Source organism: Buteo buteo, chromosome 3 (assembly GCF_964188355.1).
Source record: "Buteo buteo chromosome 3, bButBut1.hap1.1, whole genome shotgun sequence".
Taxonomy (NCBI): Eukaryota; Metazoa; Chordata; class Aves; order Accipitriformes; family Accipitridae; genus Buteo; species Buteo buteo.
Genome location: NC_134173.1, coordinates 33,769,164 through 33,796,239, shown reverse-complemented (window position 1 = coordinate 33,796,239; position 27,076 = coordinate 33,769,164). Strand labels below are relative to the sequence as shown.

General features: G+C 34.5%; 1 protein-coding gene across 1 annotated transcript in view; it reads right to left on the bottom strand.

The window, feature by feature from the left end:
- The window catches only part of SNTG1 (syntrophin gamma 1), a 349,189-nt gene that overhangs the window by 111,527 nt on the left and 210,586 nt on the right, over positions 1–27,076 (bottom strand). The window contains exons 5-7 of the mRNA XM_075023274.1: positions 23,031–23,088; positions 20,357–20,400; positions 20,208–20,249 (exon numbers count right to left, since the gene is read on the bottom strand). Of these exons, the coding sequence (XP_074879375.1) occupies positions 20,208–20,249; positions 20,357–20,400; positions 23,031–23,088 (144 nt within the window). The remainder of the gene's footprint in view (positions 1–20,207; positions 20,250–20,356; positions 20,401–23,030; positions 23,089–27,076) is intronic.

Here is a 27,076-nt window from a genome sequence, read left to right as displayed (position 1 = left end):
CTCTATAACTTCAAAACGCTTCAAGGGTTGATTTAATTTGGGCTTACAAAGACAGAAGATTGCACCATACCTCTATTTGAGTGACTGCACTCACACTGTGCAGAGAGCTGGCTCACCGGGAGCCATGTTTGGAGAGCTACTACACAGTGACATTACACAAACATTTTAAACTAGCATATATTTATTCCCTTTCTGCTGTGTTTTCATGGTAGCTGGATAACACAGAGGTAACCCTTCTGTCATGCTGCTGCTTGTGGGAAAGCCTTGTAAATTATTCTTATTCTTTAACCTATACCTATCAACAACCTATCCCACATGGTTACATACATGTATATAACTATATGCAGGGCTGCTTTCACATGGAATCACTGTATTAACTTAAAGCAATTCCTCAAGAAAAAATGCCAACTTTGCCTTTAAACACAATACTTCCTACTCCATAGTGGTTGCTACAGAGGAGTAACAATATGATGTCAGAATATTTGATTCAGTAGCTGAAATCCACTTTGAAATTTTAGACTCTTTATTGTTTAAAATAACACTCTAGTTGTCAAGGCACAATTTGCAGCGTAGTGTGTATTTATATGTACGTGTGCAAATACACTCACATCACAACAAATTTCATCAACTTAAACTGCATGCCAAAAACTTCATCTGTAACATGAGCCTCTTTGATGAGCACTTCCCAGTTCTGATATGTTTTATACCTTAGAATTTGTAAGTAGTACTTATTTCATAGAAAGATCACTTGTAATCTGTGGAACAGTAGATAAAGACTCCGAAGTCCTGAATTCCATCAGAGAAACCATACCATATCCTCAGCCTTCATAGAAAATTCATCCTTCTCCTCTCTTATGTAGCAGTCACACAGTTCAGAATAGTCATGGCCAAAGCAGAAACTTACAGGCATGTATTGTCTATTGAAATGACAGATGTGGATAGACAGCATGCAGGAAAAATAGAGCTACCTTCTGCCTTTTAAAAAAATATTTCTTTTTACTCAGTAACAGGGAAGAAATAAGTGGAGAAGTTACAGCATTACCAACTTTAATTTATAAAGTCACCTTTTAAGATACCTAAGAATAAGTGGGTATCATTTGTGAAAGGAGCTGAGACAGTAAACTCTGCCCCTGAATCTTTCTTCTTCCAAGAGTAAAACAAGCCATGAGCCTACATGATTGCATTTGATAATATATTGTTCTGTAAAGGCTAGAAGTTGCCATAAGTAGTCTACTGTGACCTTTTCCTCTAACCTCTCTCTCTCTCTCTCTCTCTCTCACTTCTTTATCTCATAGGATGAAGAATTTAAGCTGGTACACATTTTAGTTGAAATCAGCAATACTTATTTCACTGAGTCTATTTTGGAGTGTATGAAGCATATAATCCAGAAAGTGACTATAAAGACTAAAGAAAGATAAAAGTTTAAAAAAGAAAACTACTAAGTAATGATTACAACAAAGAGGAGACGAGCTATCGATCCCATTTCACTTACTTTCTAGTAAGTGAACATTAACAAAGCCATTCTGGGAAATAAGGTTAGCTGAAGAAAATAGGATTTTTAATTAAATTTATTAATTGTCTTTTTATAGCTTTCAATTGAAAGCTTTACTGTTAGTTTACTTTTTTTGTCTTTATTTTACGTAAGAAATGAACAATTACTGAACTGTTTTAAATCGAGTATGCCTCATAGGATTCATTTACTTTGTGTCCTCATTCAGTGTGTACACCATGCCATAGTGCCATTCCTCCAGACAGAAGGAGAATGAGGTACAATAGGAAATCTACTCCTACTAAGGAATATTTTTAGTGGCATACCAGAACAGCTTATGTTCACGAATGGAAAACTGATAACTTTTACAAAAAAAAGATAACAGCCAAAAGGAATGTGACTGTGATGGAGAGTTATGTTTATGAAAAAAAAACCCCAAACAAACCAAAACCTACTTGAAAACAGGAAGTCAAACAGTTTGCCTGGAAGATACACTACAGTATGAATTTCTGGAGTTTTACAAACATGAGTGGAATTCTACCAATAGTCAGAGATACTGGCATATTAATTTTTTCTTCTCTCTTCCTCGTTGCCTAACATCAGTTTAGCTCAAAACTTCGTAGAGCTATTTTGGTAAAATGAGGATTGTGTGAATGTAAAAGTATTGCTTGTTCAGGTTTGGAAAATGTACATTCATGAAAAATTAATTTATCTGCACAAGTATACCTGTGTGCACCTGAAGAATTAGTAGCATATTCCACTAACAAAGCAGTAATAAGCTTTTACCACTGAAGTCAACGCATGAACATACTGAAGAAACTAGTTGTCAATCATGATGTCATTTTTAGATAAATAGATAGATATCTGCTCAGCCATCCTGCTCGCCTACTTAAAAGAAAGCTCCCTCACATTTATTGTATATACATTGCCAATATCTTGTCAACCAAGTATTATCATTGACAATGTATGTGTTCGTTATTTCTGGCAGTGATAATTCTAGAAATATTTCAAGGTTACTTTCAAACATAAGAGGGAAGTAGACTATCTAAATCCTTTATACATCTTTTTCAGAGTCACAGCATATTTTCTGATTTATAAGGAAACCTTAGAGCTAGGTTGATCAGAGTAACTAACTCCAGATTTTTTGCCAGCACCATCACATACTGTATGCATGATAAAAATGAGTGAAGATTAAAAAGCTAGGGACTATTTTCTATTTCCTGCAAACAATGAAGCTCTCTTAAGAATTTCCAGTCATTTAGAAGACTCTCAGGATTTTTCTAATTTTGCAATGTCTACTTCGATATTTTGATATAATTATGTTAAATTCCTTAAATTACTGATACATTAGTCCACAAATTATAAAAATGTGGGGTTTGGTTTGGTTTGGTTTTTGTTTTTTTCTCCATTCAGGGTTAATGTGTATTTTAAACAGCAAAAATAGAGAACTCTGGAGATCTTGATTCACTGAAGGTTGAACAGTGGCATTAAAGTGGTATCACTTTTTTTCATTAAGAGTAAAAAAACAACACGTCACTGGAAAAAGTATACTAATTTTCTTCCACCCCCACTTCTTATTCTATAGAAATGTGTCTGGATCTTCCAAAAATGAATTTTACTAGGGTTACTGCATACAATTGCTGACTGATCACTGATTTCCAGGATGATCCCATCCCTCCCCAAAATATTCCCACATTGGGTAGAATACAACTAACATTTATCATCTTGTTAAGATTAGCTATTTACTTGATGAGTGCCTACTCCACAATTAATTGCTTTCTTTTAAAATACAAAGTGGCTATTTTAAGAAACAGTGTTGCTATAATAAGTGTACAATCAAATTACCAAAGACAATGCTAACAGTTCTTATTAGTCCTGAAACAGAATTAGAATCTCATCCCCACTGTGTATAAATGGTAAAAACATTTTCAATATTAATGAAATGTAGCTGTATAAGTAAGAGATTTTCAGTTCATTACTGCTAATAGAGAAGGCATTTCTAAATTTACATCAAATAAAAATACTTAAAACATTTACCCTATTATGAGAAAAGATATAAATGGATCCAACCTCCAAACAGTGAAAAAGAAACATATTTTTGAAAGGAATACAAATTTTGAATAAATACGGAAACATTATTTCAAAAAGTTCAAAGCAAAAATGCAGCAACTCCCTAAGGTTTTTTTAATCATCTATGAAGAGTTTGATGAAGGTGAGATAAATTCATAGTGCTAAATCCATGGAATATTTGCCTGACAAATATTTAACTCAGGAGTAGACCTAATATTTCCAAAGTCTAACAAGATTATATCTCCCCACTGCAAGTCATGGAAAAACTCCCTTTGGAAGAGATCTGTATGTCTATGCATTTGACCTGGCAATTTCTAAAGCACTGCACCCCGGACTGTAGAAAATGCATGACCAGGCACCATTAAAAAGATTTGCTTATTCTCTGTATCATTGAAAGGTAATAATCTGTTTTATTTCCAGAGGCTGTACTGACTATTCAAGATGTATGGCTTTTTTCTATAAAGCCCTACATTTTTAATATTTTCGGGATCTTCCACAAAGCCTTAGATTTCAGGCACATGAATCCACCTAACTATACCAGGTTTTTATTTTAATAGTTAACAATGAATAGTAACACTTAATGTGTTGATATAGATATTGCATGGATTAAATAATGAAAAGCTATTTAGTATTGCTGTTACTACTTGACTTGGGTGGTGGGTTTTTTTATTTCATCTAGTGAGCAATACTAGCTATTGATTTGTTGGTGCACAGTGTATAATGAAGTCATCCCTGTAACAGGAAGAAGCTGTGACACTGAAAAATCTTAATATCTCCTCATCAACATTATGGCTATATATTAAATTCCTGCTGCTGTTTTAGAAACCATATATGTATTTAATGTAGAATGAGTCGATGTGAAAAGAACTACACAAACAGAAACATTAAATACTGTCAATAAACTTTCTTACGCAAAGCACAAGCTTACTGTTAGGGGGAATCAAGAATTAATTTACTTCTACCACAAATAGCCCTATATAAAGTTAGGATATTAATGAGTGAAGTGAGACAGGCAAAAATAACAGTTGTGCTTGTCTGAACCAGTAGCTGTGTGAAATAGTGAAATTAGAAGAGCTAGTGTTTCTGGAGTGACAGTGTCTGTATTTCCATGAAATTACTGTAATGACTGCAAGGGGGCCATTTGAAGAAGTGAATTTTATGGTGATGTGTAATATTGCTGAATAAAATCTCTACATAATAATAACACGTCTGAATTTTTAATAATGTCTACAATGATATTGCCTTTTAATTTTATAAAACCTTTTAAAGTCCCAGTTCGAGAAAACATTTGAGCATATGCTGAAGTCTCTCTCAATATATTCAGGAAAGCACTGAAGCGTGAAGTCCCTCTGACTTCAGTAAGTATTCTTTCCTGAATAAGACTGTAAATCCCCTCTTAAATTACTAATGAAATTTACCCACCAATGAAGTGGTAAAGATTTAAAACAGAAGACTTATATAGTCCCCAAGATCTGTGTTCTCCTGAAGTGGAGCAAATTCCACTCTTCAGTGTGCTCTAAAGGAAAATTCAGTTCTTTGATGCATACCTTGAATTATAAACATCTGGGGGAAAAAAAAAAGGAAAAGTAGAAGATATCTTCCTAGCCACTGTGCAGTTACACAATGAACTAGTATCAAGTCCATCAGCAGATACCACAACACGCATTTTGGTACAATCACATAAAGGCCCAGAGCTAGAAGGCTCAATGCATGCACACAACTCTCTTGGATTATATTTATTTAAAATATCAACTGTTTTATTCAGTAAAAACCATGTAGCTAATACAGAATATTTGCACTAAAAACACATCACTGTATGGGGAATTTTTAATTCCTATGATCTAATATTCACCACAGTATTTGCCAACAATGAAATTTAATCAACAAATATAATAGTAAAAACTATCAAAGCTATTTTTCCTTCAGAAAATTTCTCTAACTGATATACAGAGCAAACTAGAACACCGTTTTATGACAGCAGTTCCTACTCAGACTGCACAACTCGAAGCATACTTCAGACCATAGTTTGACACTACCATAGTTGTAGGTTTTAATTTTTTGCTGTCTGGTTCCAGAACCTCTGTGAGATACTTAGATATAAACCCAAACCAGCTGCACGCTAGAACTGGGAGTTTCCTCAAACAAGGCAAAAGGAAATGCAGGGCAGAATGGTGCACATGCTGAGGATGCAGGAAGACGTGCCCTTCTATTCAGAACCCTCTTCTGCATGTATCTTGCTACTGGCACTGTGTTAAAAAGTGCAGGGGGGTATGCAGTAAGACTAGTAGTTACAGCAAAGATACCCTACTGAGCCTACCACTAAGCAATTATTCTGAAAAGTGGCAGATAGAGGTTTACAGCTTCTTAAGATGACACAGGAATTGAATTGAGGTAGCACTTACTCAGCGAATGCTCCAGCTACCGAGGCACTATACAAAAGCTCATTTCAGAGCAACATACACAGAGATTCAGGGTTTGATGCTCTTCGACAAGTCCCATCAGACTGACCACTTAGAAACAAAATTATTCTTGATTCCAAGTGACAGCACCCATTTAAGCTAGACCATCAGGTCATTTCTCAGATGGACAACGTCACACCAGTCATCTTATAGCTATATTCAGGCTTCCTTCATTGATCCTTGCCCTAGTTGTTTTCACAGGCTCATAGGCTTTAGACACAGAGCTACCAGAACATGCAACCTCAAGACTCCTGTATAAAGCAGTAGTAGAAAACTAAGTAATCTGCCTTTAAAAATAGATATCATCATGTTTCATCATGGCCTACATGTAAAGTAGGCCATTTATATTAGCTGACACTAAGAGATATCTACAGAGTTTTCTTCATAGGAAATGACTAAAATAATCAGATGTAAGCAACATTAATAAGTGTAATGAGGAGGCAGGAGAAAGAGATTAATTTCACAAATAATTTATTGGAAATATAATTAACTCACACCAAAAAAATCCATCAGGCAATAGAGGAACAAATATAGGTCACACAGAGGACACAGACTCCTGTCAGTTCTTTCTTCAATGCAGTTCCAAGGTAAAAAGAGAATATTGTCACATCAGTGATGTATTTAAAATCAGGTTTGAAAAAAGTATCTGTTTTTAAACATTTAAGTCTAACACTTGTGGAATGGAGTACTTATAAGTTTGTCTAAAAGATCTGATGACAGCTTTTTGGAAATCTTTAAACTTTCTTATGCTTCATAATCAACGCTAAAATATTTAAAAATCTTTCAATCAGAATAGCAATAGAGTGCAATTATTGCTTAGTTGCATGTTTATCTTTTCAAAAGTAATATAGGAGTGCTGCAGCAAAATATATCAATGCAAACACTTGAGGAAAAAAAAATTATGAAAGTAAAAGTCTGCCAGAGGAAAAGACTGCAGCATTTTCCTGTTCTTCTTTCATTAATCCTAGCATCATCAATAAATATCACCCATAAAAAATATTGTTATAAGTGCTTAATTTGCATTCTTAGGTCAGGTACCCTAATTTTGAATTCTGTTTCACTAAAGACTGCACTTACTGGTCATCACAGTTCTTATTAAATGATTAGAAGGCCATTAGTCCAGTACAGAAACTATGAAAAGCAAGAAATTAGAACTTGTTAAAATTTTAAGTCTATCAAAACTGGAAACACCATACCTCAGTGTCCCTGACCATAGGTCACAGGGGACACCATAGGTCCCTGAACTGAAACATTACATACCATATTCTGAAAAACAAAAAATATGGATTCCCTATATAGATTCCAACTCTAATGCATTATTTACCATCATCTATCAGTATATTCTTTGACTCATCCCAGATGAGTTTCAGACTTGATTCTACTGCAAATGTTGATTCTAATTCCAAACAATGGGTCTTGTTAACGTTTCCCAACCTATATTCCATGGACTACTATTGGTCTGGGACTGTGGTCCATAGAAGAAATAAATACACAGAGATGCACTTATTAGCCATTCAGTTCTACATGACATGCAGTTACTCATGAAAGAAAATACCTATGAAGACACAAAAAAAATTCAAACAACCAGAAGACTCCAACCCAAACTCTTTCCAAGTTTCATGAGCTTTTTCAGTGTATCTACATGTAGTGAGTACATGCCAGAGTTCAGAACTGCCTGTCTTTGTTTCCACGTTACCTACTTTGTGTATGGCTCTACTTCTCTAGGATTACTCAGCTACACTAAACAGTATGTCTAGTTATACAGTCTTAAGAAGTCCTCTACTTTAAACTCTCACAGCTGTTCCACTTTTTGAATGTTATTATATATTCAGCTGCTCAGCACCTCCTATCTTTCCGAGCTAATTCATGAATACATTTTTTTGTAATTATATATTTAATGAGTTCCAGAACAACTGGCTAAGAGGAATGAGGCAAATCCTTTAATAATATTGAAAATGTTAGAAATACCAGTAGAACTGTTCCTAGTGTGGTTGAAACTAAACAGCATTTATTCTACAATATTTTAAAGATATGGAATAGGAAACTTGAATTCTTTTGGACACCACAAAACTTTAAGTTAGTTTTCTAACTGTAAATTACAACTCTAACAGACTGATAAAATTACCACCATTTATTTAGGTAAACTACTCAACCCCACCATCAGTCAAATATTATAAATCCATAAACCTAATCCTGGTTTCAACTAGTTGTATTAACATGTATATTTCATCTTCTACCAATACTATACACTTTCATTACAATTGTATATATTTGGGTAAACCTCTCATTGGTAAGATAGTTCAGAAATTCACACAGGAAACCAGGTTTTGTTTGGGATTAATTTCATTGACACTGTCCAAATCAAATATTGACCAAAGCTGCTTTGGGAGAAATGTGCAATCCTCTTAATAAACAAAACAAAACTCCTACTGAAATGGAAGAAACATTTACATCACTGTTGTAATAGCATTTACTGATTTCTGCGCAGCTTTGCCAAAAGGTTGCATAGCATTCCGTGGGTGCTAGTGTGTACAGCCAGATGAATGATAGGCTACCCCATCTGTCTACAGAGGATCCTCATTTCAGACACAAGGTTTTTGGACTTCATAATAATCGGAAACTGACTGTGACAGTAGGCTATGCTGAGATTGTGGTGTGGGTTTTTTTCTCTCAGCTACATGTTAAGGAGAATATTCAAAAAAAGCTGTTAACACCTGTAGAACATTAAGCAACCTCCACAGGCTTTGTATATTTACCTTCAAGGATCCATGACACAAAAATGGAAAGACATTTTTTTTCTTTTAAGCAAAATCTAGGCCATATTTTAATACACAGATAATATGTAGAAATTAGTCCTACTCATTATATCTGCACAACATCCTTGTGAAATCTGTCTTTATTACTCATGCAAATAGTATCATTTTAGTGGGTTTTAGTCCAATATACTATAAAGTGGTAAGACTAAGCCAGAACTGTAACTTACTAATTCTCTGTAGGCTACCAACCAATTCTTGGTATTGCTATTCTCTAACAAGAATTTCAGATAGCAAAAGATGGATAAAACCATCTCTAAATTAAAGAAGAGAAATTTAATAAGAGACATTCTCTTGGACTAAAAAAAAAAAAGATTATTTAGGGTATAGTATACTATAATATACACCATACTAAATATTCCATCACAGATTTCCCTGACAAATCTTTAAGCAAGTTTTTGATTACCATCCAATAATCCACAAAAAGACAGGTTATACTGGAATGACACTTTCTGGTGATAAAAGCTGCAGCAAAAACATTCAGTGCTGGATATAGGCCAGAGCTTCAGTCATGAAATTGCTAACTAAATGGGAAAACCCACAAAATAGGTAATAATATCAATATCTCTTATGTAGAATATTAAGATTTTGCTTGTGGCCTGCAGGTAGTATGGCACACAGTGCTTGATAATGCATTCACTATTCTAGAAAAAAATAAGTATAGCGTATCAGCTATCCAACAGGGTATGAGAACACAACAGATTCCAGCAGATAATCATAAACTGAACTGAAGAAAAATGTTGTGTATGGCCTCTCAAAACCAGTAGCCATATTTCAGCAATTAGCCAGAAAAACCTTAGAAGAATCACTTAGTCACTTAGAAGTCTCCATTCCCTATACAAAAGTCACATAATATTCAGATAATGAAGATGACTAAAGACATTATCCATGTTACATGAAGAAAAATAAAACAACTTCAGCTATATTTACAGAATAAACCAAATTGTTCCATATTTATCTGCATGACTCCTAGAGTACCCAGCTACAACTGGAATAAAGATCACTAGAAAACCTTTTATGAATTGATACATATTTTTCTTTTGCTAGAAGACATTATGCTAAAGCCAAAAAGCTTCAGATAGAAGCTTTTGCTTTTTCAACAATAACTTTTTTTTTTTAAGTAAGAGCAAAAATCAAAGCGAAATTGAAAGTGGAAATTTTTTTTCTGGTAAGCTGTAAGAGAAACTGGACAATAATTTGGAGTTGAGGTTTCCAAATTTTGCAGGTAATGTGTGCTCCTCAATAGGAAGAAATAATTACAATCAAATTGTTCATTTTAAAGGATTTGGAGTTATTTCTTTTCACAGTTGATCATACTGCACTTCTTTTTTTTTCCATTATAGCAATGAACTTGAAGGGTCTGAGTTTTCTAGCCCTGATTATTAACAAAACAATGAAGCTGCTTTCTTATCTATTACATATATAAGAATCCTCTGCTTCTTCAGTCAAACTGTACCTACACTTCAAATTTACCAGAATAAGTGCTCTCACAGTTGAGTTCTATATGAAACTTGTAACACATCTACTAAACAAGTACAGTTTTTTATGTATGCAATTTGTAAAAAGATCATTAGTAATTATCAAAATGCATGCACATTACTAATCTACATCAGCTATTGTTCCTGTTCCTAATGCTTGAAGAGTAGAGAGTCATCCAGTTGACACAGCATTTTGAAGTACATTCTTAATTTTTTAAATCTTTCATGAACCAAGATAGGTCTAAGATTGTTGAAAATATGGCTTGAATATTTTGTCTGACTAAGCAGAGCCCCAATTCTGAGGGAAAAAAGAAAGATCAGTCTCAGAATAAGAGTTTGCTCACACTAATCCCATTGCAAGGCTGGGGTCAAACACACAGCTAGTGGCAAATTTCACATTTACATATTCAATATAAAATTTGCTGTTGGCAAATATGACCTTAACATTTACTTTTCATGAATAGTCACACTAATCAAGCACCAGCATATAAATGCTCATGAAAAATTAATACAAAATGGTCTTAAAGAGTTTGAAATCAAATTTTAATTCTAAATTTGAATAAATATTAATGTACAAGCCTACTCCTATTTGTTCATTTCTAAATGTTATCAACTTCACAATGACATAAAGAATAATTCTTGGACAAATTTGTATTTGAAGTAATGTTTTAGATCAATATATGCAGTTAACTCTGCTAAGCTTCTTGGCAGCTCAGGATCTAATCTCTGAGAAAGATATTTCAGTACTTCAGGGAATGTGCTTAGTGGTAAAAGTGTTCAGCTGAGAAAATGCATAAGAACATACTTTCATGTCATTGAATGCAATGGCAGCCTTTCTGCTGCAGACTAGTTGTACTGCATCTAGCTGAAGCTGAGAAAATTACTTTGTTCTTCATATATATATATATATATGTAAAAAAGGAAGTCCCCAATTTAGAAAAATACTTAAATTCATACTTTTAGGCAAATACACACATATTTTGCTGGACTGGGATCCAACATAGTTATCCTGTATTATGAAATTTTCACAAATAATATTGCCTCAACATTTTTAGGATCATTTTCATCAGTATCTAAGTTTTAAGGGTCTTGGCAAAACTGAATTTGGAGGTACTCACACTGGATATTAATTAATGGGAGGACATTTGCAGATATTTTGAAAAGAAAAGAGATTAACATATAATTCCAAGGAAGTAAAAAAGCTAATTTGTATTTCAACATAATGATAAAAATGAGCTGAATTACAAGTTTAATCAGTTTATAGCATAAGGTCTTTGTGACTTTCAAAGTTAAACATAAATCTGATATATTCATCCAAAATGATCAGGCTACTTATCCCATCGTAACTCTTATGTTACCTTTCCTTATTTTGCTAATTAGGCAATAACCCCACAAAAAAACGTTCTTGCCAGCAGTTAATTACCATTTGAGACTATCAAATCTTATAAAACACATAATTTATAGGCTGTTATATAGAGTGGATGTGTTTTCTGAAGCAAAAATTGCAACATTAACAGTAAAAGAAAAACAACATGCTTTGTAAAATTCTGTTACATTGCTGCTAGGTGAAGATATCAGAATATCACAAATGAATGCACAAACTACAGGCCTCACTTCTAGAAAGTCTAGGCCCCTCAAACCTTAATAATTCTGGTTTTACAATTTTCTCTATCAGTTTCTAAAACATTCAGAAAATAAGCAAAACAGTGCTGATGCTATGTAACTGAAAGCTATCTAAGGAACATCTATACAGAAAGATGATTTGGAAAAGCACACTCCCATTTACGTAACACCTTCCTGTTGAGATATAAAGATTTTGGTTTTGATACCTTCTGGGATATTAAAAGCTGTAGTCATAGCAGCAAAAGTAAAAATTTAAATGTTTTAGTATTGTCAAATTCCAAAGCTCCTAGTGTTTTAATTGGAAAAAAAATAGTACTTTGTCTCACAGATTTGTTGTTGTTGCCATTGTTGTGCAGGTGATTAATTTTACTCTAAAACCTTACTTATTGGTTGATGGAAAGATGCTTTATACAGTCTTTAAAACCTTGTAATCTTTCAGGGTGAAAGATGTTTAAACAAAATATTTTATCTGTTAGCATTCATTATGGTAAATGCTAGCTCTCACCAATACTTCTCTCTGCAATCAGTGATTCAGAAATAATATATTATGACCCGAAGTGCAGAGGGGATTTTGAATGTATTTTGTATTAGATTTTTCATGTAAATATGACTGAACAAAAGATGTCCAAAAAACCTTAAGATGACTGAGATATGGTGAAGATTTTGTGAAACATGTCTGTCTATCTATTTAATATGTAAATACATTATACTCAGAATAGTATAAGAAGGGAAGGCATTTCAGTATTTCAGGGAATCAAGAAATATCTTGATTCTTTCTGCTTTCTGCTGCACACCAACATGTTAAAATATGGGAGTTTTTTGATGTAGAGCATTCCCTTCAACTTTCCGTTTAATGGTTCAGCATAATTAGAACCTTTGAAATATTCTGAATCAGTACGGGCTTGACAAGGGCATGTGAAGTGGAATAGAGCTATGTACATTTGCTAGACCTCATTTAAAGATATACATCATTATCCTGGTAACACCATTTCAGCCTGAGCAGTGACTATTTCCCATTTTACTCAGAAAAGTACTAACAGCACAGGGAGGCAACAACGCCTGCGGGTCTCTGCACTAAAATCTAAAGAATAGGCAACCTTTGTAATTTTTAATGAAGAGTTTCTTCCCTCTGGAACCACACCTGCACTAAAGTTTTTCTTGTAATCTGTGAACCTTTTACTACTGCAAGCTGTTTTACTGGCCACAGTCTTGCAAAAGAGCTAATGGGAGACAGGTAGTACTAAACTGAACTTGTAGAAAGACACCAGTACTATCAGGGCAAAAGAAAAAAAGTATAGATCTAGAAATAGGCCCAGTGCTGACAAAGAGATACCAAAACATCAGTACCATACTGTACCATACTAGTGGTTGAGAAGTATGGGGTGGGCCATCTGGAAACCTCCATGTATCTGGCTGGAACAGTCCAACACTGGATACTATTGAAAAATATATAGAGTCCATTCTCCTTTCCTCTTCCTTCTCCACCGAACAAACTGTCAAAAGATAAAGACCCATTGTAGAGGAAAAAAAAAAAAAAAAAAGACCTAAAATTATGTACAGGTGTTAGATAACCCCTGGATAAGAAGTTTCTTCCTGGCACCCATCTGATTTTACTATAGCCAGAACAATGACAAGTCTGAAGAGTTAAATCAGGTATTGTAACCGCTGGAAAAATGTCAGAAGACTCTATGTGTGTGCACATTTGCACTTCTTTGAGCACACCTCTTATTTATGATTCCTTCTGCCTAGCTAAATCAGTACATGTGCTCTATTTTGTCCAATGTGCTCTCTTGGGCCCATGTCAAGCCATAAGAAATATAGAGTTTGCCTTTTAGAGGTGAACATTTGCTTTCAGTCTATACTGCATGGTTGTTATCTGTTTAAAGAAAACACACGTGTTTAAAGAAAACACAGTTGTTGCCAGTCAGACAGTATTTTCTAGTCCTTATGAGTAAATTATATTTTTTAAATAGTGACCAGGAAAGATAATTTTCCTGCTTATAGGAGGTTTCATTTTTCCTACATTAAATTGGAGCGTTTTGTGTATGTTTATTTCCTCTGCCTTTTGGAGGCTTTTGATCCTCTCTATGTTATTCCTGTCTAGTCTTGCTAGATTATTATGGAGTAGTTAGTCCAAGTAAAAAAAAAACCTCAAATACCTAGCTGAAGTGGACTATGCTTTTCAAATATAAACCACATAGAAACAGATTTAAAATAATTGGGACTCTGGCACTCTACCAGAGAGCTAGCCCCATTTTCTTATTTTTTAATTATTGTACAGTATTACACCTATCCACAGCAAAGAAAAAATGGAGTCCCTGTACCGAAGTCAAACTGAGGTATAGCTCCACAACTGGAAGATGCAGTGCAGAAAGAAATCTTTCAAAAAGTCTTCTGGAGGATAAAACACACTCACATAGAAACAAACAGGAAAATATTTCTATTTGCTTCCTAAGGAAGCAAAGAAACCTGAGTCTTTACAGTAAAGTATCAATGTAAACCAGGTCACAAAGCATGTCTGATGGTACACACTTTAAATCTACCACTTTTCTTTGCAGCTCAGGCTTTCAGCATTAATAGAGCTGCATGACAAAGGAGGAACCAATGGCAGTTATTTGAAGGATGTTGCACCATAACTGGTGATTCAGTCTTTCACTCTATCCTGCTAAATCCTTATGGATTTTTGCTTTGAGGACTGCAGCTACATAATAAGGAAATAACAATATTAATCATATAGACTTGGTATTAGTCATGCCAGCATAATCTACTCCCTTCTATTAAAACTCAGTAGTACTGGTGAGTAGTTTTAAAAGATGAAATCTTAATAATGTGACTACTATATCTGCAGGTATCTTGAGAAAAAGAAATGAAAATACAAATTAGGAAGACAAGCAACACATTAACGTATTTTAAAAGTCTAACATCATAGTGCTTGAATAAATTCAAGCCTTTACTGAGTTTGGCACATAATTTTATTATTTAAACACTAAAAAAACATAGCTAAAACCAGATTAGAAAAGCAGCTGAACACATGTTAAGAATACTGCTCCAGGACATATCCTCATCCAAGGAATTTCCACCACACAGGAAAAAACCAGTAAACTATTTATACCTGCTAGGTTCTTTTCCACTTGATGGACACTTTTTTCAAATCGATGCTGAAATATCTGACGGATTATTATTAGCTCCAAATTTCATGAACAATAAGGACATTGTAAATATATTGTAACAGATGTTTTCATTAATTGCACCAGGGTAGCTAAGGTGACATTAGCACTTTTTTTATTACCCAAGACTCAAAAAGAAAACAGCAGCTGTATGGGAAAAGTAATAACTTGGCCTCTTCTTACAAAGAAAATACTGGGTTTCCAAAAAGTTTACATTTCACTTTTAAATTCAAAAGTTATAAATTGCAGATTGACTATGGTCTTCTCTTAGAAGCACCAACTATGCAGCTTCAATATTTAAAGTCGTCATTCAGTCTAGAGGCGAAAGGATTAAATGGTTGTGCTATGAGTTATACAGTACAAGATCTCTGCCACATAATATAAGAAGGTGGTGATCTGTATGTGCAGGTTGCTGTTATTACCAAACAGCACAATATTAATGCAGAGATCCTTTTCTAGAACAGATTCTGAAGCACTTCATATATTTCAGTGAGCTAAACCTGATAGTAGTCTAGGTCTCTTTTTCACAGTTAAAGAAACAAAGATAACATAAAAACATGATTTACCAAAAGACACATCTTCAAAGTCAAGACTGAGTGAGATTTCAGATCATTTGGTTTCCAGTCCTGTCTTACAAATACAATATGTTCATTATTCTGCTTAAAAACATTTACGAAAAACATTACCGAAACTATTCATAATGGGTTTTAAAAATCCATTTGAATAAAACCATAGTTTTAAAACAAAAAAATCAGAATAAGAGTTTCGTTAAGTGCACATGATTATAGTTAAGCAACTACAATCCCTATACCGTCAGCTTCATATAACATGTATGAGTCATGGAAGGCTAGCACAGTTACAGCCCTGCTACAAATGCAGAGAAAAGGGGGAAGCAAAAGATACAATGCAGTACACCTGGACATCCCATGTCAGGTCATTCTGCTGGAAAATGATGTCTTGTGCAAAACTCAGCTGATGGCTGAACTGAAACAAGGTGCTACATATTGCAGCTAGCTCTACATAAAATCCACCAAAGTCTAATTAATCTATGCTGTCTTGATACTTACCTACCTCTACATCAGCTTTTCCTGCTGCTTTTCAAGGAATGCACGAATGCCACGTTAACTGGCACATACAAACTATCATTTTTCATTGGAAACATTCCCTGAATTTTCCCCAAATACAAGAAATAAGAAATTATTGCATATCCATATTCATTTAATTCTATTTTTATTTCCTAAGAGAAAAACAGATGTTAAGATCCAAAGGAACTCCAGTGATATGTAACCATAATTGTTGATACTACCTGAGGTGCTTTATTCACAATGTTAAGAACAGACACATATTAAACATATCAATGTTCATTCGACTGAAATTCTTCCTTCTCCATGGGCCCCAGATGCTTTGGTGCACTATAACCCTGGAGACAGTAGGAGCAGTAGATCCAACACAAGATTTTTGGCAGTATGCAACTGAGTTGATTTGCACTCTCCTACTTCAATCCACTCAGTAGTAGCTCAAGGGAAGTAGCTCACAGCAGGACCTCTCACTCTCTCCCAAGATTTTGTCCATTGTTAGCGGTGTAGTGGCTAGACCCAGAACCACCAAAAATGTCCACATGTGCTACAAGAACAGCATTATGCTGGTGATTGCCTATCTATCTTTGTTTTATGTTTGGACAATAAATGGAGGTAAGGGCTACAGATACATTAGTTTCCAAACTACAAATATATTAGTTTTCAGCCTTATGAATAATCATAACCATTGTGAGCCCTTCAAAGATAAATCCAGAGTAGAAAGAGCACAAAATCATGTAAATTAACAGATATAATGGACGCTCCTTACCTCTACATTCATGCTCATACTGCATTTTTTGAGTCAAACTGCCAGTGTGATGTTGAGAGATATTTTTTAAGAGAATTGCTAGATTTTTTTTTTTCCTCAACCTCCTCCCATGCTGATACTTCACCACAGAGAGCATGTATTTATTTTACCATAAGAGAGCACTAAGACTAAAGCAATGTTGTGCTGTACTCAGATGGGAGTCTTTACAACCCAAGACAAACAACAAGCTGACATACAGCCTTTGATAGAAACTCATAGCGTGGTTTCATGATATGAATAATATCTACACCTTCTACAAGCAGAAAACTAAGCTCAGAATGATGTGATTCACCTAAAGCTAAAAAAATCAGAAAGGAACTGTGTAAACGCCTCCAGTAAGGTACACTAAGAACTGACTAAACCTACCTATCCAGTCTTATAAAAGTCTTATCTACCTATCTATCTATCAATCATCTATCTGCCTACCTATGTATCTACCTACCTATTTGCCAGATTTAGGCCTCTAATTATAGCATTATTACTTGGGTTACAGGATCTGTGCATCACAGAATACTATATCACCAGATATAATAACTAATGGAAGACAATAAAGACAACAAAGGAGTGCCCACAAGTGTTAAGCCAACTAAGTTCACTATATATTGGGGAAAGATTCTCCCTAGTATGAAAGATGGCACTAATTTGATTAAACTACTTAATTCTGAAATTCAAATAATTTTATATGCATACTAAAGTTATCAGTAAAGCACAGTGAAATACCAGGGCCAACTAATCATCAGTGTAATACAATAGGCTGCAGGGATTATGCCACAGGTCATTTCATTGCAGAGCTATGAAGATATGACATATGCTTAAAATGTTTCTGCAAGCAGCAAGAAGTTTTGGATCTAGAAAAGAATGAACACTCATAGGATGAATACCGCAGATACAAGTTTAAATTTTCTATGCACATCTTCACCTTTACACACAGAAAAAAAATCCACTCTGGTTTACAATAAATATTTTCTAAGACATTAAACCAACGCAAAACACTAATATATTCTCACATAATATGATACCTGCTAAGTCTTAATTAGTTACACAACAAATCAGAAAGAAACAAAGCTCGGAGCTCATGTACCTTGCATAGCCATTTGAAAAGTACCTAGATGCAATAAGGATTGAAAATTAAGTTTCCACTACTGTCTGACTCCCTGCTGTGAGCAACTATGCTCCACACACTTCCTATTTTCTTTATTACCTTGAGATTAGAGTTACAGATCCTGTATTTGATAAAGACCCTGCAAGAGAGAAGTGCTAGAACAGCTCAAACTGCAAAGGGCATGCTGCAGACAAAATGCTACCTATAACTCCTGCTGGCAGACCAGTTGATGTACTTGCCCTTTACTCAGGGCTATGCCTAAACCCACAGATTACTGCACAATGCATAAGGATACCTATAATTACCATAGCAGGCCTTACAACAAGTTTACTCCACAAATATATAACATATGATAGTGAATGTTTCTGAAAAAAATAGATTATCAGAGTTCATTTACTTTGGGTTTTATATTTATTTTATATTTTAGATTTATAACTCGTCTACAGATTTTAGTTTATAAAATGTCATACGGACATCTTATCTTATTTAAATACTGCTCAATATTTACTATTAATTCTTAAGAATTATTCTTAGAATAAAGATTTAATTTAAAATTTATCTGCTTCTTAAACTCCTAAAACACTTGCACATACACAAATGCACATTCAAAACTGGTAAGATAACACTTTTTTTTTAATTCAGAGAGAATTATCTATAAGGAGTTTGAGAAGCAGATTATGTTGGACAAACAAGGTATAAAACAATTTTAACACAATGATACTTGCTACTCTCTGTCAATCTGCACCTTTTGGCTTTTCCAAAATCTCTTTTTTTCTGTAAATGTTTAAACCTGATCATAAATAGCCAACAGGTTTATGTATACTTGTAATGGTTAAGAGATTGTCTCATATAAAAGAAAAAAAATCCTCATGTTTTTACCAGTTTTCAATATGCCTTTGAGTGTGCAAGTCTACAATTTTAGTAATATCTTTTTCTTATGTCTTGAAATTCCAAAAGCCTATTTATATCCCATGGGGATTTACCATACTAATGCATATTAAACCAAACAACTGCAGTAAGCTTATAAAAGATTAAAAACTGATCACTCTTGCACAGCCAAAGCTTAGAAACACTATAAATAAGACTATTAGCCTGTGTATATGGAATGTGGTATGACAAAGGCTCTGAAGAATGAAGCATGATTTGCACCACAAATTTCCAACACAAAATCAGTGCACAAAAGCACTCTGAGGAATAGTGCAGTGATCTAATCTTTCAGCCTGCACTAACATGTTCATCAGAACTTCAACTTTATTAACTCTTGTTTTCAATACCTGAATGGCGTACGTTCAATGAGTGTCTTTGAATTGGCAAAGTAAATTTTAGAAAAGTAAACTTTCAAATATAACATTACTACATTATTTTATAAATACAGGTACAAATTCTATGGAGCTACACAGGATTTAAAGATAATTTCTTTAGTAGTCTTCTCATTTCTGGCATTTTTTTCTGAAATATAGGGTTTCCTACTTCTGAAAGTACTTAAGAAGAGTAAAAAAAATCAAATAAAACAACAGTACATGATACTTTTAGCAAAGCTGACTTATGAAGGGAACCAGCCTACTATAGAGCTCTCAAACACACATTGCTTCTGTAGAAGGAATCTCCTTAACACACCATTATTTTAAACCCATATTGATAATGGCTTAACTGAAGGAGAAGAGTACCCTCATATGTAACAGCCACAGAATGAAAGGCAGACGAATACTTTTGTTTCAATTTTTAAATAGGATTAAAACCAACCAAACAACAAATCTCCAACATAGTGCAAATTACAGCTTTTGAAATTAAAATGACCTCACACAGCCAGAAAGGTGCAGCACCGCTGAAATTTGATAGCTATAAGCCAGAAGAAGAAATATTGGAATATGTACAGCTAAACCCTGCATAATAAAATAATCACCTTTAATATAGGAAAGCCTATCTGAGAACAGCAATTACAACAAACTTATGAAGAAGAGATTGCACTAAGATCCTAGTTGCTTGCCATGCTAGAAGGTACAGTCATGTTTGTTTAAGAATAACAATAATACAACTGATACCAGTGCATTGCTAACAGCATACACTATCATTGCAGTAACTACAAAACACAAAAAGTAGACTAAAAAACAGAAAAGCTCACCACTTCTTCATGCCTGCATTTTCTCACATTAATTCCATTAATCTGTTATTGAAAAAATAAAGAGAAGACTTACTCTACATTTCATAAGTATAGATTTCATTTCACTTTTCTAGAAAAATATATACAGAAGAACTTGCAATTTTACTCACCAGTAGAATTGCATCTCCTATAAAGAGCAAACCTGAAAGTTCCGCTGAAAACAAAAAGCACATTTTTCACTCATTTTGTACAAAATATCCGACATTTCATGTACATGTATTCCTATCTCATTTAATGTTTTTACATAATCTTTTAAGAATTTAAATAAAAACCTAATAAAAACCCCAACATACAACGTCCAAATAAATTATTTGGATTTTTTTTTTTAATCCCCAAATACTGGCATATCAGTGTTAAAATGAGTCTACCTAGCCCAAGTACAAGACTATGAAACATCTTCCATCAGTTACTAGCACCTTTTAGGCCATTATGGTGAGGTATGGCATACTTTTCTGAATAGAAAATGACTGCAGGATTACGTCCTATTTGCCTGTGAGAGATTGTGTCTTAACAAACTCTGAGGAAAAAGCAACATGGAGACTCCAGAGCTACTTATGAATGACAAATTTAACTTGTAAGCTTTTACCAAAGATACTTTAGATCCTGCATCTTTGAAAAATTCAGTGGAGTATTTATTCTGGATAACAGTTTATATGCTGAAGAGCTAGACCATCAGTATATTGTACAAAATCACCAGCCAAACTGAATTTGATTTTTAAAACAAAGCTCTACCTTATAAATCACAAGGGAATTTACAAAATCTAAGTCTACAGTTGCAACTTTTAAATATTGTGTTTTGTTACAGAGCTATCTAATGCAAATATGCTTTACAAATGCACAAGAAATATAACAAAGATTTTTAAATTGTCTGTAAAGAACTAAATAACCCCCAACATGAGAACTAAGGAATGATAACAGATTATATGGGATTATTTTTCTATAGTATTCCAAAACATCCCAGAAGACACTGTCTAGAAAAGACTGTAACTGGACTTGATCCAAAAACTTTACTTATTTACATGAGCTGTAAAACTGGAATCAATATTGACATAAATGATGACACTCAAGTATATGTTTGAAGGACTAGTCTTATTAGCTAGATGTAACAAAGGATGCTTAAATCATTAGAGCATAGGCATTCTGATTTTTTTCTTTTTTTCTTAACTAAATGCATATCTCAATATTTGTTGTCAGACACTGAGCTTGCATGTACTAACACTTCATATATGACCTAATGTGCTAGCCTAAGCACCTTATGTGCATCACTGGTTTTAAGAATTGCATCAAATGTCACATTCTTGTTTAGAGAGCCAAAGAAAGAGCTGGAGTCAATTGGGAGGAGGACAGAACCAAGCTTGAAGAGTTCTGAGGTACAGGCTCTGGTTCAAACAGCATTCTCTGTATCAAAGAACCCTACTACAGACACATGGCGTGACCCTTTCTACACCACAAGACAGTAGTCTCCTACACAAGAGATGTCCCTCAAAACTAGCTCTCTAAAAATCACAGTATTTTTATTGAAAGCAGCAATGGAGATCGTATCTCAGCTAGATATTGAGGTTAGAAATAATGCATCAGCTACTGCAACAAAAAAAAAACACAACAAAAATAAAAGAAAACAGTGTGTACTTTTGTGTGCTCAATTAAACCTAGGTTTTTCTTATTTTTCCTGCAGTGCTTAATAGCATTTTAATAGCTAGTGCAGGTAATATATGCCACATTACTATGTATTACATACTTATATGTATACTGAAAAGAACAGAGGCACAAGTGTAACTTCTTAAGGTTAACCTTATTGCCTTCCTTAGGGGCTCATTCCATGCAACTCTATAGCCTCCCTACACACAACTTTCACATCTACCTTTCAGGGTTGGCTTTCAGTTCTCAATACGCTGATTCCCCTGTAACTGTCTTTATCTGTGTGGGTGAATAATGTGATTTTTTTTATGCTGGCATATTTTAATTGTGCAGAACCAGCATCCTAGAATTATTGCATTACAGATGGAGGAAGATGCTTCCAAGTTTACGCTTCTGACCTTACACAAATGTACACTAAAATACACAAACATAACAGAGATATTAAATACACCATACTAGTACTGATTCACAACCTTCATCTCTCATCATTGTGCACAACATGAGCTGTTTAACCATTATCCATCTTCCTAGCACATATCATTCCAATAATTTCAAAACATTGCCAGTTAAAAACAATACAGAGATTCAGCACCAGCTCTGCTTGTATTAAAAATAAGTATGGTTAAGACCTTATGCAGTACTAGTTTTGCTTTGTATGAGTTGCTGCAAAGGCTTACAGAGCACAGCATCTAATGCTGAAATAACATATGAGTATTATCAAGGTTCTGCCATGACCCACCTCTGTCTGAGTACTACCCTACTACCCAGTATAAAAAGACATGCATTCTCTTTTTGTGTTACCATGCTTTAATGACCAAACATTTGATCTGCTACAGCTTCCTGGCAATAACCATTTGGAAATAAAACCCACATAATAATTAAATTTTGTTAAACATTTTCATTCTGTAAATACCTTCTTATTTCTCACTTAAAAATAATGCTTTACAAGAACTTAAAAAAAAATAAAAAATATTCCAAATATAAATTCTGCACTTTTTCAGAGAACAGTTCTGAGGAAGAGAGAGATCATGACACGGAGAGAGAAATGGTACATCAATAGCATTTAACACTTCCTGAAGGATCTCAAGACTTAATGCACCTTGCTTTAAAGAGTATGTCAAAACAGTGTACTAATCTGAAACCCACCTCGTTGTTCTTTGGAAATCTTAGAAATGACCACTGGAATATTATGTTCTGCTCCACCCTGAAAACAGAATACATGATAATCTCATCAGTCACTAGAAATATCTTTTTGCTTAAAATTATATTTTACCCTTTCTCTAACTGCAGTTTTCAGAGACACTGAGAAAATAACTCTGATTCTGCATTTCCTCTTTTTTTTTTTTTTTAAATAAGTACTTGATTGGGATTAATTCATTATTGTCTCTCATAAAGAAGTTCTTAGTCGCCATCATCAGCTCAGGAAGTGAATTGAATTTTGTTCAAAACTCTACAAGACTTGAAGAGAAAGGACATCAGTTTCTGTGAATTCTGGAGAGCTTAATGTATGAAATCATGTCCTGCCAAAGTAAAATGGCCATCACACTACAATGGCAGCAATGATGTGACCACTTAAGTTGTCATGCTGGCAAGAAACAGGTAAACAAAACCCGAAGAAAAGCAAGTTTGGACTTTTCATCTCAAAAGCAGCCTTTATTTGTTTCTGTCTCTGTCACACAAGCACAAAGAGTGAGTGAAGCAGTGGGATAAGTAACAGGGAACAGAAAAAGAAACATTAAGAAATAGAACAGTAGGTGTTCAATAAATGGGGGGAAATAAAGGAAAGCTGGATAGTAATTCAACAGTTCAACAGCAATTCAATGCTGTTGCTTCATTCAGTTTCTCCTGTTGGGACTGGAAATGTTCATGGTGCTTAAGAATAAATTATTAAAAAGAAATCTTAAATAAAAAGGAAACTCAAAGGAAGAGAAAGGCAAATATACACAGACACACAAATATTTTTCTTCTCTAGACAGCATCAAAGTATAAGCCTGAATATAACGCATACAAATTCAGATCATCAGAAATGTCAGTCTGCCACACTGTTATGTTGCCTAGGAATCCTGCTTAAGAGTTTGCTTACTCTTTTCTTCAGCAGCCAGGTTTTTCTTTTGTAACAATGGCTTTCTTCGGTCGAGGCATCCAGTGTCGAGGTGTGGAAAGAACTGACATGGGTATTTTGATGGTCTAAGGAACAGTACATATTCCTTCTTCATGCAATAACCAATTGTTTGAAACTGAACAGACTCCTGCACTCAACAGCTATTTCTGTCATGGAATAAAGATTAATTTCCTGTGAAATCGTAGAATTTTAAATACGATTAATGTTCCTTCTGCTAGCAGCTATCAATGCAAATGGTCCTAAAAACACTGAGTTAATACGGATCTCAGTAATATTACAACAATTATATGTCTACAAGAAAAGTTCTATTGGCATTGAACAAGATGACTGTTGACAAGCACAGAATGTATTGATATTTGTAGCATGGACTGAGTATTCACTCCACAAAGACCATGAGGCTATCTTCATTTCAGTCAGGCTTAGAGATATATTCAGACTAAATAAATTGTAGCATTATAACTTGTTGAATACCTTTCAATGGTTTTCACCAGAGGAACAGCAACAGTAAAAGCTGGCTTCACTTAAGATAATCAGTTCAAGATCACTAAATTTGTAAGACTTAACCTACACCCTCTAGGTTTTTCCTTAGTCTCATGCACATTTAATTTCTTTCAAGTTTTTCAAAGAAACAGAAAGATAATTGTGTCACTTCCCTTCCTAAGCCTCCAATGTTACACAGAGATTGCACTATCCAGGACATTTGAAGCTCAGTGAAGGAGTGTAGGGTTTAAAGCCCAGCGTAGCTAACACAGGTCCTTTTTTCTCAGTAAAATGGCATTCCTCCCTCCTTAGACTCAGTTCTCCAGCAAAGAGGGAAATTACTCTTTTACTAAGTTTACTACTAAGACAGCCTGCAATGCAGACAACATGATTATTCCTCTCTCATTCACTATACCTAAATCCATTCACACTGCAGATTTGAAGAAGCATCCAGTAATGTTCTACTGAAGAAAATTATCTCCTCTCACTGCATCCCCGTCTGGCCGGTATGAAGGATTCCTTTTAAATTAGTCATAGGAGGTGTTGTCTGCTATTCTAAGAAACAAAAATTCAAAATGGGAAAGAGAAAATAGTTGACCACCTATCTATACCCAAGCATTGTTAGCAATTTGTAGGAAGCTAAAAGAGCTGTATATATTCTGCAACATCTTGTTGAATACTACTTCAGATTGACACTGCAGCCTTGCATCCTGCATCCGCCATACTTGATTCTCTGTCCTGTAGAAGAAAAAGTGTATGTGTGTCTAAATTCTGGTTTTATAGGTTCAGGAGATACTCTACTGAAGAAACCTCTGGGAACAGAGGCCATTTTTCCATCATTTTAAATTTTCCCTCCCTCTAGTGTGGACATGTAGTTATAACCTCAGACCAGAGGAGTGAACAAAAATATGTCAAGTAATGGTGTTGAAGTCTTAACAGCTCAGACCTCTACCAGACTCTAACACCGATCTTTGTAATGCAAATTTTCTTTGTCATTTTTCCTTAAGCAGGCAAGGATGAGCCTGGAATAAAGGTAGCTGCCCACCTGCAGAGGGGGTCCTGCTAGAAGAGTCAGAGGAAGCTCTAATCACTGGCAGCTGTTTGAAGCTCACTGTCCTGGACGTTGGCCATTACTGGTGGGAGGTCACCCGCACCTCCTTTCAAAGTGTCGCATGATACTGTTCTAAAGACTTTTTCTTATCCCAGTTTTTATGTATGAGGGTTTTTTTCTGAAGTTTTAGTCATATGAAAAATAGGGCAACTGAAAATAGTAACTTTTATTGACAAATGCTGGTTTTGTGTTTGGCTCCAAGTATAATAAGAAAATCACTATTTTGTTTTTCTAAGCAGAGAAAGTCTATAAAAAATTAGACCAATTCCTGGATTTTAGCATCCTCAGAGTTAGACAATTTTTATTTCATACTAAAAGGCAACATTGATTCCACTAACAAAAATGGGCCTGTCTGTTTTAGCTTTAAGGTCTAGTGGCACAATACGGCTCATGTTTATGAGGATAAACTATCTTCCCAATTGAAACAGGGTGACTTTATACATGTTGCCTATTGGAAGCAGTCCATGTAAAGCTCTGAACTGTGTTTACTAACTGTCTTAAAGAATACTAGTTGGTGTAAGCCAAAACTGTGTCAGGAATCATGCTAGCAATTAAACAATATGGACAATGATGTGCCAATGTTAATTGGCACTTTTAAACTTTTCTTTTGATAAAATAGCACAGCTGGAACCAAAATGCCCGCTTCCAAAATGTATTCAACACCAACTTCCACAAGTACACAAGCCTTTAAAGATGAAAAGATAAATTTTTAAACTAAAAGCTAGATGATTCATCTATTTCTAGCCTTTTTATTTTTTTATTGTTTCAATTTGAAACACAGAGAAAATGTGTTAATAAAAAAAATCACAGCATGAATGAAGAGGAAGAGAATCATATGAGTGTGTACCTAAGTGTGAGCAGGACAGCTGCACATGCTTGCTTTAGAGATTTTTTGATCAAGTCAAACTTTGAAAAGTCTAACTGAATCTCAGCAGATCTGTGATGCTCTTCATCATTTAAAAAGAATAATCAAAACAGAGGCAGGAAAATGGCACTGTACAGTGTCCTGGTAGCCAGGAGTCAGACTGTAACTGCAAACCTTAATTTATTTAATGAACTATCAATTTTATTGCCTAATTCCGCAAGAACACTACACTCCAATTACTGAGAAACATGATGTTCTTTCAGAAGTCATACACTTAGCAGCTTCTTGTGTCAAATCTCTGCATCTCAAACTTGTCGGAGATGTGATGACTGAAATACTACAATACACTTAACAATTTCTACATCTAAATCCATGGCTATTCTTTCATGCACAGAGATTTATTACTGAGGGTTCTAAAGGGGCTTCAGAAATTAGAAAATAATTCCTTCTGAAGTGTGGAAAACAGATCCGTTCTGCTTCAAATTCAATCACACTTTTACCATTAACTTCAGTAAAATGAAGTACAGGAAAACACAAAACAGGTGTGTTTTTTTTTTCTTTCAAACCTTTAAAGAGTGGATTATAAGCAATTTTTTAAAGGGCTTAAGTTCAGA